The sequence below is a fragment of the Sylvia atricapilla genome, chromosome 6 (assembly GCF_009819655.1).
Source record: "Sylvia atricapilla isolate bSylAtr1 chromosome 6, bSylAtr1.pri, whole genome shotgun sequence".
In the NCBI taxonomy this organism is placed as follows: Eukaryota; Metazoa; Chordata; class Aves; order Passeriformes; family Sylviidae; genus Sylvia; species Sylvia atricapilla.
In genome coordinates, this window is record NC_089145.1 from 28,548,957 (window position 1) to 28,565,543 (window position 16,587).

At 43.1% G+C, this 16,587-nt stretch overlaps 2 protein-coding genes across 2 annotated transcripts in view; both read left to right on the forward strand.

The window, feature by feature from the left end:
• The window catches only part of LOC136362621 (deubiquitinase DESI2-like), a 54,808-nt gene extending 42,065 nt beyond the window's left edge, over positions 1 to 12,743 (forward strand). Inside the window, exon 5 of the mRNA XM_066321328.1 lies at positions 9,705 to 12,743. Coding sequence (XP_066177425.1) covers positions 9,705 to 9,947 — 243 coding nt within the window. The 3' untranslated portion in view covers positions 9,948 to 12,743. The remainder of the gene's footprint in view (positions 1 to 9,704) is intronic.
• A 1,811-nt stretch (positions 12,744 to 14,554) lies between these two features.
• Positions 14,555 to 16,587, forward strand: part of COX16 (cytochrome c oxidase assembly factor COX16) — a 45,017-nt gene continuing 42,984 nt past the window's right edge. The window contains exon 1 of the mRNA XM_066321331.1: positions 14,555 to 14,640. Within this exon, the coding sequence (XP_066177428.1) occupies positions 14,581 to 14,640 (60 nt within the window). The 5' untranslated portion in view covers positions 14,555 to 14,580. The remainder of the gene's footprint in view (positions 14,641 to 16,587) is intronic.

The following is a 16,587-nucleotide window of genomic DNA, read 5'->3' on the forward strand; positions in this document are numbered from 1 at the left end:
GGGGCCTTTTGATAACACATGAAGTTGATGCTCATTAAAATCAGAAAATGAATTGAGAGGCAGTGGTTTGATTTGCCTTAGAAACTGTTGATGCTAGAGCTTTACTTGAGGGTGGCAGTGGCAAAAGATTTTATTCTTGTATCACATCTTTCCTTCATCTTCTTGAAAAAGGAATGATCTCTTTTTGATTTGTACGAGTAATTTAGCTTAAGTCTGGAAAAAATCAAAACCCCCTGTATACCCTGAGAAACACCTGAATGGTCTGGTATGAATTCCCTCAGAGTTTATGAAAGCATAATCTCACTACATCACTGAGGGGTGATGGAGCACAGTAAAAAATCCCTATTTGCTTCCTAAATTGTCTTGTCTCTCTTATACCCAGAGAAATGTATTAAAAAAGATCAGGCCTAACTGCGACATTAGTGCCACATTTCATTGTTCTACAGAAGGCCTTCTAAGGTCATTTGGATTTCAGGAACTAACTTTTTGGGAAAACAGATTGGTATCCCATTATGCAGCTTCCTTTTGTAGCTACTGATCCTTTTCGCCATTTTACTGCTTTAAATAGTAAATATTTCCTTATTGCTCAGCATTTCTTGATCCAAATGATTAGATCTAAAGGACAGGGCTCATCTAGACAAAGGGTTAAAATTTGAACTAATTATTAGAGTTGAATCAGGATTTTTTGAGTAAACCAGGTATTCAAAAGCAGGGCCTTTTAGAAGGATCTGATCATTTTAATAAAACTATTGCTAAGACGTTTTGTGGGTTCAAACAGAACTTCAAGCTGATGAGACATTACTGATTCACAAGTAACTGAAAGGGAAGACTGCTGAGGTGCAGGAGAGCAAGTAGGACTAAGGCTTTATTTACCTTTTTGTCCTACATTTCAGGAAAAGTTCTCCTGAGTATCAGCCACAAGATGTTCTGAAGAAAGAAATCTCTCAGCCTCTCCTGTGAGAACTGTCCTACCTTAATTATTTACATAAACAGGGTAGATAATACATTTCAGCAGGAGAAGAGAGAGGCCTAAATTGGAATTTTTATCCTTGTTATTTTAGAAGCTCATTTTGAAGTTGTAGAATTTTCAGAAGTTTCTAGAAAGATAAAATTATTTTGGAGAGCTGGTGATCTTGTCCTTGCGCTGAAGTGGCCTTGGAAAATACATCTGGAGGTTAATAAAGTGAGCTCTTTGTTGACAAAGGAGGGAAAGAGAGTCTTCTAAGCATTTGAGGTGGCTGAGATCAGCCTTGGAAAATGTTTTAGCATCCTAGATAAAGCTGGATCCTAGAAGGCAGGGATTATGAACCCTGTCCCAGGTTCAGATAGTTTGCAGCTAGTCTTAGAGCTGCAGCACTACAATGCTCAGCTTGGGAAGTAAATAGCTTCCAGTCTCCTGAAGTCACCAGGACTCTCTCAAATCAGCCTAAAAGGATGGTCTCCAACAGGAAATACCCTGAAGATTAACAGATGGAGTTGCACAGCGGATCCTGATGGTTACTGAGGACTGCAGCAGGCATCTAATCTAGCCTACCCATAACTGATGTTGACACCATAGGGATGTTATTAAACCTGTGTGCCAGGTGGAAATGCTTGGTAAAGCCACACACCTGAATCTCCATGAGAGGAAGGGGATGATCCTGGTGCAATCAAGTTTGCTGGCAGGCAGATCACTAGGTCTAGGATGGTTGCTAGGGCTTCTTTACACCTCCTCTGTATTATTGGTAGAGATCTGTCCTATTGATAATAGCAGAGAGTGACATTGTCATTGCATATCAGTGTGATAGCAGGAAATATGAATCTCTTGTGACTGCAGTGCAGCAGAAGGTATCTCTGTGATTGGCTGTACAGCTTGGCCCGGTGTATACTTCCCTGATGATGTGGCTGTCCCAGTTGTCAATGTGGCTAGAGTTTTGGTGGAACAGAGGGATTGTATTTTACTTGTGGGGTGTGTGGAGATGGTAGTCAGTACATATTATTTTCTCTCTGAATATTCACCCATCGTTTTTCAGCCTCAGCAAAACTGACAGCACATAACAAACCTACATCAGAATCCTGCTTTCTTCAGAGAAGCTTGACTTTCAGCAAATTCTCTGAAATAAGGCAGGTTTGCTGAATCAAGGATCAAATGAGGGCACTTTTTTAATCATCAGTGAATAACAAGACTATTCAGGTCCATCCCCAGGGACATGTGACTTCTTATCCATCAAGTTATTAAAATCTAGGAAGCTCTCCTTAGCCTGAAAGCTATCACATGGAAAGGATTAAACACCAGAGAAAGAAGGTTCAGGTGGCATTTGAGTCACAGTCAAAACCAGCAAAAGCTTTTATAAACCAATCTTTAGCAAATCCTAAGTAGACAAATAATGCTGATGTCTTCCTTAGTCAACAATTGCTTTTCAGTTGCCTCTGTTGCAGAGGAGGTAGGTGTTTTGTTGAGTGAAAACCTATGTGCAATTCTGTTAATGGCAGGAGAGACAATGCTCCCAACAGACATAAAAGACAGAAGAAAATGAAGAAACAAACAAATAAGCCACAGGACATGAAAGAACATTAGGGAAGCTTTATTTCCTGGTGCCTGAGCCATCCTCAGTGAAGCTGATGGGAAGACTTGCCTCATTGCAGCAGCCTTTGAATGTTGTTAGCTCCATGGAGAACAGGCTGTGTTTGTTTTCTGTTTTTTAGCTGCCACATATGTTTAAAAGAAGCTTATTTATAAAGATGCCCTGCACCCATAAATTTGTTCTCATGGTTTCAGATGTAATTTTTTCATCTTGCTTCTGCCTGTATGCATGCATGCAGTTAATAAATTGCTGTATTGCATTCCTGATGTAGTGTCTCTGCAGCAGTAAAATAACATTTCTAGGTGTATGTTGTGTATAAGTTAAATTTATGAAGTCTTTGGGAATTCCTTAGAATGAAGGCTTCTATAAAAAATTTATTTTCCCCCCACTGTTAACCTCTCTAGCCTTGCCATCCTGAATAACCCAACAAAAGTTATTACTGGGATAACTTTTTATATGCACTTTTCAACTCTCAGTCCATCTTCTTTCCTCATTTATCTATTTGTGCAGGAGAATAATATGCATTGGCAGGTAATTTGAAACAGAAATCAACCCCCCTAAATGGCAAGATTTTAGCACATAATTTCAAATTTTTGAAAAAGGTCTGATTTCGTCACAATATATGTCTCTGCAGCTATTTTAGGTTTTCCCTATAATGTGAGCCATACAGAAAAAAAAGATTAAAAATGAAGATATTTTAAGAGGAAATTTAACATGAGAAAAATATCTCAAGCTCTCTGGGGCTGGTGTAAATGTGGTGATTTTATCCACCTATTTTATTTTATCTGCTTTTTGCATCTGTCTTACCAAACTGAAACCGCTGCTTCCTTATCTGTTATAAGTGAGCATGATACCTTGGAGCTAAGTTAGTTCACACTGTCTGGGGAGTTCATTCCTAGTCACACCCTCACAGAGCCTTTGGGTCTGTGTGTGCATTGCCTGAGAACAGTGCCTTCTTTCCATGATTGAAGATGGCAAAAAATACCCCTGTCCTTTTCACCACTGCCTGATGATAAATGAAAAGTGTGAGGAGTGTAATGAACTGTTTGAATATATTGAAAGGCTTTTAACACTGGAACCTTTTGCTTAGGCTCCTGCCAACGCTGTCATACAGAAGATCTTTCTCCATATTTCTGAGTTCCTCTATTCTCCCTCCTCATTGTATCTCCACCTGCAGCAACCTGCTTCTCACTAATGTTAAGAAACAAGGCTTGACACTGAAACACAAGATTTTTCTGGTTAGCTATGCAGGAAAAATAGACACTCTTAATGGTTTTCCCTCTATGCATATGGGTTGGCCTGGTCATGCTTAGCATGTCCACAACACTTGAAAGGATGACATGGTTAAGCAACAGCTGCTCTCAGCCACTGGTCTTGAAACAGCATCTGCTAGGAGAAAGCAATTCCTCTTCATGCCATCATGATAACAGGAATGAATTGGAGTTGTTAATTCATTTGGTGGGAAATTCTTTATTTTAAAGGCTGTTAACAAGCCCAGACTCAATTATACTCAGTTTTCCCCAAATGGTCATTCATTATGAGGCCACTTGTTACCTACCCTATCACCCTGCAGCTGTTGGCTGTACTTACAAGTGCTCATTACAAAGACCTTCATGCTCAAGAGGGCACTGTCATGCTCCAGTGTTGGTACATGACTAATCAGTATTGCCACTCAGAATTCAACTCTGAATGTGGTTCAACAGGATGTCACAATTGCAGCCACTGTGTCTCTCCACTGGTGGCCTGGCCAGTGAAGCTGACACAGTGCTATGAGTGCTGAGGTGCTATGAGCCAGCTGTTTCATTTGACCCAGAGCTACCTACCCCATCATCTGTGCACAGACTGCTGCAGAAAGGCAACTCTGCCCTTCTACCACACATCCACAGAGGTGACTAACATGCTTCCAACCAGCTTCACAAGGGGAGCAAGACAGTGGGTATTAGTCCCGTTCAATGCTTTCCTTTTTTCCTCACTCCTGGCTTGTCTCAGATAGAGGGTGCAGATGCTACCTCTACTTTACAACACCCATGGTCCTGGAGAAGACCTGTAGGAGCTGCAGTGCCCTGCCCATCGCAGAACAAAAAAGGATTGCATAGGGGAATGGGGGCATTTCAGGCAGTTCCTTAAAACAATTTAAAATTCCTTTGACTTGGCTGCTACCTTCCTGCCTTTGACTCAGGTTGCTACATCCCAGAACACAGCTTCATTACTGAGCTCATTTATTCTCATCTACAGTTTCTCAGCTATACCCTTTCCTCTGTAAGTCACAGCCCAATCCTGGCTCTGCTGAATGTGTGCTGCAGGCAGCTTCACAGCCCAGTGGCACTTCATCTAGTCTGTTGATTGCCATAGGCTACTTAAATTCCCCAGAGTAGAAACTGTAATTTTTACACAGTAAGTATACTATAAATCTGTTTCAAGCAATTGATCCTAGCATTCCAACTCCACCAAGGTGAGACTGTACCTTCAGATGTGCTGTGGAGGTGGTTATGTCCATTCTCTCTCAGAAATGCTATTTCCAGTGTACACCCTATGTGCAGCAGCTGATTGGGGTGCAGAGCTATAGATGTGTTCTTTATTGATGCACTCAAACTTCCTTAGCTCTGCCAGCACTGAGCAGTTATGCTGCCAGGTTAGTTTTTGTGAGGTGGTAAAAAGATGTCCCTGTGCATTGGGTTACTGGTTAATTCTGGATGTGACAAAGAACTACACAGATTGAATTGCTCTTTTCTCTTTCTACATACGTGTTTTGGCTGCTCTAGGATAGCCTGCAGGCCTTGCCTAGGCACATGTGCTGGTCTGTATCTAATGTCCTTATTCTGTAATTCTGATGAGGATAATTTATGCTGTATTGTGTAGGCCTTGTAGGAGCCATTCTATGCAAATACAGTAATGATTCCCCTGGAGTTCTAAAGCCTTTGCTCTTAAATTGCTCTGAGGTGTGTGTTAGACTTCTCAGGTGGCAATAAAACCCCTCTGCATTCTCTAAGAGACAGGGAGGGGAATTCTGTACAGTAGCTCCAATGGATACATATCCCATGTGGATGCCACCTCATCTTTAGCAAGTCTGCTAAGTGGAAGAAGCAGTGGGTGGTACAGCAGATCTTCAGTGCTGAACTCTCCAAGCCTCAGTTTGAAGACAAGAATTGAAATAATTGGCTTGTATTGTTTGAGCAAAGTTACGTTGCCTCTGTTCATCTTGATTTTCATGGATTGGAGCACCATATGGTGCCACTGAGAGGGCACACTTACAAAAAATATCCTCAGTGCCTTGAGTTATACGTCTATGCATGGCTTGAATTGCCCCAGTTGCATCATCCAGCGCAGCACAGAACCTATTACGTTTGAGAGCTTTCTCTTAGGATCTACAACTGATCAGCTCTTCTCTATATATTGAAAGGGGCTCGTCCTGTTAGATTATCTCAGATAATGTCTAGCATATGCCCATAGAACCAAAGCCTTCTCAAAAGGCAGCACATTGATAACATTGTCTTCTAGAAGGCAGGAGACTCAGCACCTTCCATTGTTGGATGGCATTTCAGCCCACATTGCTCAGCTGCTAGGCTGTTCCCCTGCCCACTGCAAAGCTTTGCAGGGAAGTGTTAAAGCCTTGCCCAGCCAGGACAGGAAGCTCCTGGAACACTAAGGGGAGAGGAGAAGGTGCAGGGAAGCGTGTACGTTTTAACTGGTGATGGTTTAGGGCAAAATTATACAGCTTAAGATGCTTGGAGGATATTTTCATATCCTGAATTAGTTGTTTCTTGATGAGTTGAAATCCTGGTGTGGATTTGACAGTTGCCTAGAAAAAGCACCCAAACCATCTGGTCCCATTTCTCCTGCCCATTTGGCTTCAGCCATGGATGGCTGAATGGCTCTTTCCACTTGACTCTGCAAGTGCCAGCTGGGTCACTCACAGTTCTTACACAGAGTCCCCAGAAGAAGCTGCAGCTATGTGAGACTTGGCTTTCTGTCAGCAGGTGCTGCTCAGTGGAAGCTGCAAGTATGTGCAGCTTTTGCCTAAGTGCCTGAAGGAAGACCTGGTCTCAGGCAATCAGAAGTTGTGCTTGCTGCAATTTCTGACCTGTAACAGTTCAGTATTTATTTACATGCCCTGTCAGAGTTAGTACATGACCTAGCTCAGAGAAATTCATCTCTTTCAACAGAGAAAACCCCACTTTTTGACAAGGAAGAAAAAAACCCATGTGGAATCTTGAACTCTAAAAACATCTGAAAAAAGGGTTCTGCTGATGGAAACAATGGGTGGTAACAGCATTCAGTGAATTTATTGTTCCAGTGAGTGATTTTCAGTGGAGAATGTCTCAGAAGAGCTGCAGTAGGTAGATTTTTTTCTGAGACTTCATATGAAGCTAGAAAACACCCACTTAATCTTACTTGTGCTGTTTTATTTAAACTCAATTGGCTTAATCCCATGGCAGCCAGGTTTATTTGATGTTTCCCCATCAGCTAAGCACTGCTGGATGCTCCAGCACAATATGCTTTATGGCAAGGAGTGAAAAACATAGAAGCAGACTGTAGTGTTGGTAGCATTCTCTGCCATTGCCCTTTTGCTCCTATTGAACATTGTGTTCTGCTGTGGAATAGTAATGAGGCTACACTGACAAGAGGTGATGTGACAAGCAAGACTGAGGTAAGGGAAATCACTCTGACTTCATCATTATCCTTGGGCTCCACAAACTGCCCTTTGTTGCTTGGTGGCCCAATGCCCACACACCTTCATCCTTTTTCTGGCTCTTCCTTGCCTTATTGATTCATTCTGGGTGAAGAAGCTCCTATAAAAAAAAGGCAAACATCTCAGCACTGCTTCCACATTGGGAAATGCTATTTCAGTTGCTAGGGAATCTGCTTAGAAAATAAACCCAACTCTTAAAAACAGTATTTCCATTTCAGGCCATCTTACCTTATGCTGTTCTGTTGTTTCAGCTAATTTTCCAAAGAACCATACCCTGGTTTAGTCGTTCTATCTATTAATATCTGGAAGGAAGTCTTTAATAAAACTTTAAACAGCTTGAGAACTAAACTCAAATGCATGCATACATCACAAGGAGCCTAAACTGAGTCATTTTCTATGGCAATATGTTGCCTAAGTTCCAGAAGAGGGAGAAAGAGGAATGCTACAAAATCTGAGGGAAATCATAGTGCAATTTGTGATTTTGGCTCAGGTCAAAGTAGCGTAGTGTAGGTCAAAATGTTTGAGTAGAACACATCAAATACAGTCTTAAACTTCAACAGTATTCTTGTGAAAATTGTCTAATATGTCTGGTGAGAAAATCAAATGGATCAGCAAATTTTCTATGAATGAGTCTCAAGCATATTTGGAGAAGTTATCCACTTATAGGCTCAGGCAATACCTTTAGCAATGGAAATCAGGGAATCCGGATGGAGATGAAAAATGGTTAATACAGTAATTGTCCCCAGATTAAAAGTTTCAAAAATACAGATTCATTTAGCTGTACCTAAGGTTAAGTGGAATGCAGCATTGGTAAGAACTGAAATAGAAGTCCTTGGAGTGTATTAGGTAAAGAACAGTCTATGCTTGCAAGTAATTTTAGCAGCTAAATGGCTCTGCTCATTCTCTGATACCTAATGATAATGTCTCCAATTTCACACATTGATTTTTAAACAATGCGTGTCAAAATAAAGTGAGTTCTGTAGTCAAATTAGCACAGTCACAGGTCTGTTGCCTTCTCCACACCTCATTGGACAGGCCACACTGTTGGAGCAAGCTAATTCCCTTATGCTCAAGGTGACTGTTGGAGTGGGGCTTGGAGCATTCTGCCCAGGCCATATGCAGGAGGGACCAGCTGCTCGTCAAACAGCTGTAACACAGCACAGCCCATCCTGCAGAAAAGGTTCCATTCTCCCCGGAAACATTACCTTGCCAATAAGAGACTTCTCACCAAATCATCTTCTTAGTGGACTCCAGACAAACACCCTTTGAGTTTTTGCAGTACTTAGTATTAAATTAAGTGTGGTTTTAGTCAGAAAGGGGGCGGAAGGAAGAGCAGAGGAATTTAGCATTGGCAAAATGGACAGTATGGACAACCCTGGAACCACTAATTCATGTAAGTTGTGGGACAAGGTCTGTGGGGTGGAGCTTCCTCTCTGTCTCTCCTGCTCCATGGGAAACAACACAGGGAGGGAAGGAGAATTCAGGTGTTATGACTCCTGAACCTGCTATGGACTTTAGGCTCTAGTATACTGGTGTAGGGCCCTGTACACAGGCAGTAAATTTACTAAAGACGGGCTCTTGGGGCATGCCTGCTGATCAGTTCCCCATGTCTCTTCTGTGCCTGGTAAGGGATATAGTAAAATGTAAAGGGAAAAGTACTTTATGTGGTCTAAGCCAGGTACAGCTATTAAAATCTGGCACCTGTATGTCTGTGTGGTTAAATGCTACAGGAGAAAGGGTCTGCAGTATAAATCAAGTTGTTTAATCATGCTGAATTTGATATGACCTTGGAAAACAGTATCTGTGCTAGCATAGTGTAATCCAAATCAGTGCCAGGAACATCAGGAACAGAGATACTTAAAACCTAGATTGGAGTGGTTTTTTTGTTGCTTTTCCCCCCATATTAGGAAATATTATGTGAGGAGAAATTAGGAAAAGGACCCCCAGATAGTGTAATTTGACTGAACCACTGTGTCAGCCCAAGGAAGAAAAGGAAGCAACAAGAACAGCTTCTCAGGCATTCCATCTACCTAGTCATACTCAGTTTCTGGGCTCTTCAAGGTCTGGCCAGCAACATCTTAAATATTTTTCCAGACTTTTTGAGCTACTTGCTAAAGGAATGTCATTGTCTTGGTTGACAAGCCCCAGCAGGCCTGTTCTTTTAACCATGGAGAACAGTCATCAAAGCCATTGAGGGGCATGAAATGTTTTTCCTGGTCTCTGTTATGATGCTGAGAAGGCCGACAGCTGGCGAGGGTCCATGTGCATGTTGGGCAGTGTGTGGATGTTGGCAGTTACAGCTGTTTCTGACTGCAGGAGATGCTCCTTTCTGTTCTGAGCAACAGGGAATTGGCCCTGTTGAGGTGGTGGTGTGGCTGGAGATGACATTGCCTCTACACTTTGTTTTGGCTTGTACTATTAACCATGCTCCTTTTTGCTTTACTCCACAGATATTATGTGGGAAAGAGATCCCCCGCTGGGTGAACCGCCTGGCCTACTTCAGCTCGTGCATCCCCTTCCTTCAGAGCTGCCTCCCCAAGGAATGGCTGACCCCAGCAGCCCTGCAGAGCCACATCAGCCTTGGCCTCCACAAGGAGGAACAAGGGGACACAACGGATGAGGAGTCCCCCTCCACCTCTGCAGCCCCCTCAGCCTCAGGCACATCACGAACCTGTAGACACACACGGGTCTAAAGTGCCCAGTTTGCCCCCAAATAACATCCCTGCTCTCTTGTTCTATTTACTTCTCATGCCCTTTCGCACACGTTGGTTTCTCTTTTCAACAGACAACACAGGGGAGGGAAGACCCTTTCTGCTTCAATCCCTTTTCCAAGGACTGCCACTACATGGCTTGGCAAAATGACTGTGAACCCCAACACAGAACTGAGGATTGTGGTGACTAAACTGTATTTTACTCCAGGAGCCTCCATGATCCTTGAGAACTGCTGACTCTCTCAGGCATGAGAGCATGTGTATGGGCAGAGTGCACATACTGTGATGTTCCTTCTCTGGAACTGTTTTATCTTTTTATCTCTCCCTCTACCCATTTAATCCCAGCAGTCTCTTCTCTATTTTGGCTGGGTTTTCCCTTCTCCAATGATAAATCACCTGCCTACAACCAGTGAAGGAACCAGAGCCAGAACTCAACCTTCTCATCTCTTAGACCAGCAACAAACTCCACCCTGATCCATCCCTTTTGTAATGATCAGGTTTCTAACTCATGTGAAGGACAAATGAAAGGTGCTCCTGTGTCTACAACCACCTGTTTTCAATACTCAGATTTAAGAGCTTGAATGACTGTCCTGCTCTTGACAATAATAACAACCTAGAAAATGAATGTGTTACTGTGGCTTTTCTTTGGGGTCAAAAAGAGCATGGGGCTGTGGTGATTAGCGGCAGCTACTAAGTAGATGCAGAGATGACTTGACCATATTGGTGCTTTTTTGGCACAGACCCCTCTCAGTTTTCCTAATCCTAGGCAGTGTTCCTGGTTTCCTTTTTTTCCCCAGATTTCCTGGGGAATCTCTCTCCTAGCTGACATTTGCTGGCTGTATTTGGGGAAATGACCTTCCTGAACACAAGGAAGAGGAGAGTGAATCTGTTTGGAAGGTCAGTATTTCCTTCAGATTTTCCTCCTGCATTCACAGACATAAAACATGGCTTCAGAGCCATCCTTCCCTGGCCTATTTTCGAGCCAACCCAAGAAGGTAAAAAACAAATGGTGAACCCAAAGAATGTCAACCTGTTTCTTTCTCCTCCCTTTTTGGAGGTGGAGGGGGAAACTTAGGGCCACATCTGGAAAGCACAGATGACCCTTCCAATGCATGGGCCACCATGGTGCCTTCTGCTGTGTGCATTGTTTCACTGGAATGAAAAATGGGCAAAGCTGGCTCACTGGCCTCTCCAAGCTGGGTCCCAACAAGAATCTGGTCCTTGGATATATTTATGCTAATTCTGACAGCTGATGAGAAAGCACAGAATGAGGAAAGGATAAGTACACTAACTCTTCCACTCAATTACCTCACTAGGAATTCTAGTCAGAAGGTGTAGGAAAGAATCAAAGGAGAAATCCAGGCTCCCTCTGTCCCTTGCAACTTCTCTTGGCTACACAAAGGAGGATGAAAAAGGAACAGGCAGTGTCTTGAGAGGGCGTTTCCATTTTAGAAATGGTGCTCTCAACAGCTACTGCCAAGTCAGGACTTCCACCCTGCACCCAGAGAGCGCTACAATCTCTTAAGATGGTAGTAGTTTTCTTTTTTTGGTCACAAACACATGCTAAGTCCAACCAGCTGTTTCTTTAGCTCAGGTATACAGGAGTGTGTGCTTTCAGGGCTGAAGGTCTCAGCTATGATGTACATCATGTCTGCACAGACAACATTTAAAGGTTTGTAATATGTGCATGCCCTTAGTGAAGCAGGAGGCTCTGGACAGACCCGCTGGGTGGAAATGTAACTCACAGGATGGCCTCACTCCACTGCCTCCTGAAGTGATGTGTGTTTAGGCAACAAAACCTGTTCAACATGCCTCTCATTTTCATCCTCTGTACAAACTGCTGCAAGTTCTGTACTGAATTAAAGTCATGTTCCTTATTAACCTTGGCTACCTATAGCCAGTACTGCATTGTGAACGATTCTGCAGTTCCTGGTAACCTGTCCAATACCAATCTTGATTAGCATGGCTTGTCCAGGGATGTTTAATAAGATTTCCATCATGATCTCCATGCCGCTGCCCAGAAACCATACTGCACAATGTACTGTTTCACTCTGTATTCCCCTGCAGTCGTGGACATTGCAGCCTAAACCATTGCAGCATTGCAAGCTTCATTTGTCTGAAGTTCCCAGGGTTTCTGCCAACAGCCAGCAGCACATTATGTGCAATGAATTTTAAAGGTCCTTCTCAGGGGGAAGTGAAAAGAGGCTTTCCCAGAGCATTTGCCTAGGCCAGGGAAACTGGAGTCAGAAACACCTCATTCCCTTTGTTGTGACAAAAGGCTGCCAGCCATCACCTTGTGTTTCTGCTCTGCACCTGACCTTCAGGTGAAGCATCGTGTATACGTCTAGGATATGGGTTCCAGAGGCACATTTCACACAGAATACACTCTCACAGTACTTCACAAAGTAAAAAATGCTTACTGGCTGTATGGTAACCTGGACAAGAAAACCACATTTAGCCTACTAGGGAACATAAATATGTGCTTGAAGTATTGGGAACAACATTTGGGGCAAACTGTGAATGTCATAAAATCCCCAGATGTTTGTTTACCCACTTTTATGTTTGTCTATCTGTTTATGACAGTAGGGGTCACATCAAGGAGGCATCAAATCTCTGCTGTAAATCAAACCCAGAATATATTCCTATCTTCCAAACTGTTTCTCCCTACCCCTCTCTGTTCAAGGTTACTGATCAACCAATAATGAAAAGAACAAAGTGACACTGTGGAAATAAAATATTTATTGATGATGGCTTTACCTCTGTAATTCAACAGGATTTTAGATTATTAAACATTAAGACATTTTAAGATCCTAATTTACTGTTCATCTCTGGCACAGCGTGTTTGTCTTAGGCATTTTTATGATCCTTCCAATTATTACAAAAATGTTATTATTATATAATTATATAATATTTGTATTTAGTTACACATTTACTTTCTCTTGCTGCTTTCTCTGCATAACGCTATGTGGAAAATTTTAAATACCAACAGCAGTTATCACTGAAAACAAAAGAACACCATGTGAATCTTAACAAGAGCACCCCATCGCAGTGGAACAAACTCCTAACCCTCCTTCTCCCAGCCAAGACTTTGGGTGTCCTTTTAAAAGCTGGGATGTGAGGCAACAATTCTACATGGGGGCATCAGCAGCTGTGGGTTATATCTCTAGAAGTGACCTAATAGTATTCAGGTGGGACAGTAAGATTGGAGGTGAGGTTAGCCTAACACTAGAATATTAGAGGTACAAAGCAAGCTCTTTCTAGGGAAGACATAAGAGGAGGGAAGTAATTTATAACCTCTTTTCTCAGCATGTCTTTATCTATAGTAGCAACTTCCTTAATTTCATTACATTATTCTTTCAGATTTCTTTTTCATCAGTTGCCTTCCTCTTCAGAAGTCTGTGATTTTGAGGCCTATTTTTCTCAAACTCTTTAGAAGGGACAGTTGTGCTTTCAGAGGCCCAGGGTGTCCTGGTTTCCCAGCACTGAGCCTGTGCTCTGTGAATTCATGCCAGGCTCAGCGCAGCATGGGGATGGACACAGACAGACCTGTTCTCTTGCTCTCACTGCTCCCAGCTGAGGGTTTGCATTTCTGGAATTCAGACCCATGTTGTCTTTGTGTTACTGAGGTACTCCAAAATAGTAATTTCCTGCTATGTTATTTTTTTATTCTTCAGTGCTCTTTCTTTCTCTCTAGACTGGTAACTCTCAGAACAAGTTAGCGGACATTGGATTGCAATAATATTGGCTTATCTTACTACATGTGTTTGATTTTATTCTCATTTTAGTTTGTATATATGTACTATCTTATTAAGATGATCAGAAAACTTTATTAAGTACCTCTACCACTTCCTTGATTAATGGAAAAGACCAAAGAAAGGGATCATAAATGTTCCATTTTCAAATGTTTTTAAATTACTCTTTGAGTTGAGGCAGCATGTGCCTCGTTCCACCTTGTCCCTGCCCTGCACGCCACCAGCGATGACTCGAATGAGAAAAGGCTGTGTAGCGACATACAAGTATGTGAAAGGGGACCTGACATTCTCCTGTCTCCACTCTGCGATTGCCACAGGCTACCAGGACAGGGCAGAGCCTCTGGTTACAATGCTATATAAAAACATTTCAGCCTGTGCCTGGAGAACGGGCGCTCTCGTCTGTAAGAGGTCAGCGCTCCCACACCGTGCGTGCGGCTGTAGCTGGGATGGCACAGCACGCTTGATTCCTAGCAGGTATGAAGAACTATTTGCTCTAAATATCAGCGTAAGGCTGTTCACTAGCACTGCTGAAGCCAACTTTGTTTTGAAGAGGGTTTTTTTTAGTTCATCTTGGTGAAAAGACACGGCTGGTGGCTGGGCCTGCTCACCCGTGCCCGCCAACGAGCTGTGAAGGAAAGCCGAGCGGGCCGTGTGCGCCCGTGTGTGGGGAACGCGAGTGTCGGGGCGATGTCAGGAGGGAAGGGCTGAGCCGGGGCCGGTGCCCAGCGCCGCCGCGGCTTCCCGGCCCCCAGCGGAACGCGGTGTCGGGGCGCGGTGCCCCGGAGGGCCGCGTCCCGCCGGAAACGCCGCGGCCGAGCCGGAGGCGGGAGGGCGGCGCCGGGCCCGTGTGGCGGGAGCGGGGCATGGAGAAGCTGCGGAGGCTGTGGAGGAGCCGCACGGTGGCCTTCGGGGTGCCCCTGCTGGTGAGCGGCGCCGGGAGGCCGCCGGCGGGGTCGGGGAGGGCGGGGACGGGGCGGAGGCGCGCTGGGTGGGCGCTCGGCTGTCCCCGCCTCGGCTGGGGCTGCGCCGGGGTGCCCGGGCTGTCCGGGGCCTTCCGCGGCGGGGACACGCTTATAGAGACACTGCTGGAGAGATTACTGACTGGCAGCGCAGGGAAATGGAGTTTGCTTGTTGTTTGTTTTTTTTTGTTTTGTTTTTTTGTGGTTTTTTTGTGGGTTTTTTTTCTTTTTCTTTTTTTTTTTTTCCCTGTGAAACACCACTTGTGTTTCTTGTCTTAATTTCTTCAGCTTTTCATTGGATTTTAAACTGCAAGTGGCGGTTTATCAGAATGTTGGTCTGATAATTTGTGCGTCTCAATAAGCGGAAAGATTTTGACTGAAGTGAGTTGATGGGTTATAGGTAGCGGCTGTGCTCAGAGCGGTGAGTGAGGCATGACTTTTTAGAATAGTTGAGCTTAGGAAAGATAAATAATGCCGAAGGATTGAAACAAAATTATAAGACCCTCTTTCACACATTACCTCTGTAGATAGTGCACATTAGGTTGCACTTCTCTGTCCTAAGTACCTGCATTCATTGGGGGAAATGAAAAAACTCAGATGCACTTAGGGATAAAAACTCAGGAAGGAAGACAAAAGCAGCACCAAGGCCAGCGTGGTTTCTGTTTGTGCAATTCATGTCTCCTTGTCCACCAATACAGTTGGTTTGCCGAAAGTAAACAAATTTCAAAGTGCCTAAAGAATAGGGCGAAGGATAATTCCAACACTATTAAAGCTGCTGGAGAAATCGGTGTCATCTTCTTCAAATATTCAGCAGCATGCCTTGGAAAAATGCAGTGGACCAAAGAAGGACATTGACACTTGTTAGAGTTAAAAAAAGTTTAATGCCGTTATTTTAAAGGGATATTACAGTTGTTCTAGAGTAAGGACTTTCATGGAAGTTATTAATGAAGTATCTTTTCTCGAAATATTGATGAAGGCTTTTGTAAGAAATGAAAACAGTTAAACCAAACAAGCCAACTAAACATTGTGATAATACCACAACTACATGAAATTACTTGCATCGGCAGCTCCACTCCCTGCTGTTGCACACCAACTCTGCCTACAACAGCTTTCTTGAGGTGATCAAGCACGGTGTTACTGCTCGTTAGGTATCCTGTTTGCATGTACATGCACCTGAGAGGCTGTCCAGAACTGTGCTGCTTTCATGCTTAGACCAAATTTATTTCATTTTCAGATTTTTGTGTATGAGTGCATATGACAATATTCTTCAGTTTAATAACACCTTGCTTAGATGTTAAAGGTTGGATGTAGTTTTAGTTTATGGTGCTTTTGTTTGTGTAATTTTTTGAAGCTTGCTGCTTTTCTTCCAGAATCAGGGAAGATCAGGCAGTTTAGTATTCTTCCGCTTAATTTTAATTCTGTGGAAGGCCTGGGGTAAATGCTATGTGAATAAATAATAGATACTTACAGGTTGTGACCTAGTGGAGGAAAAAAATCACCACTGCTTTTTAATAATAAGTAAATCAGATTAACTGGTGTAGTAGGTGAGGAGATTCAACTAATACATAAGATTCTGATCTTGATAAAACTTTCTGCATTATCTTCCTTGTGCGATTGCATTTCAGGGAAGTAGGGCAAAGATATGTTTCTTATCTTTTTAGTTCTCAAAAAGATTAAAAAGATACTATAAAATGTAGTTACCACATGCTTGCCAAATTAAAAGGTGTCTTTGGAGGTAAGGTAGGGGCTGTAGAAATAATGTGGGCTGTAATATTGTGAAAAAACAGAAATGTCATTACAAGATGGAGGAACTTGTCAAAAGTAGAGTAAAACATGAAACAGGATTCTTCCTGTGTGCTCAGTCCTCAGCTGGAGTAACTTTTTGGTTCTGTGCTGCCATTCTGGAGATGA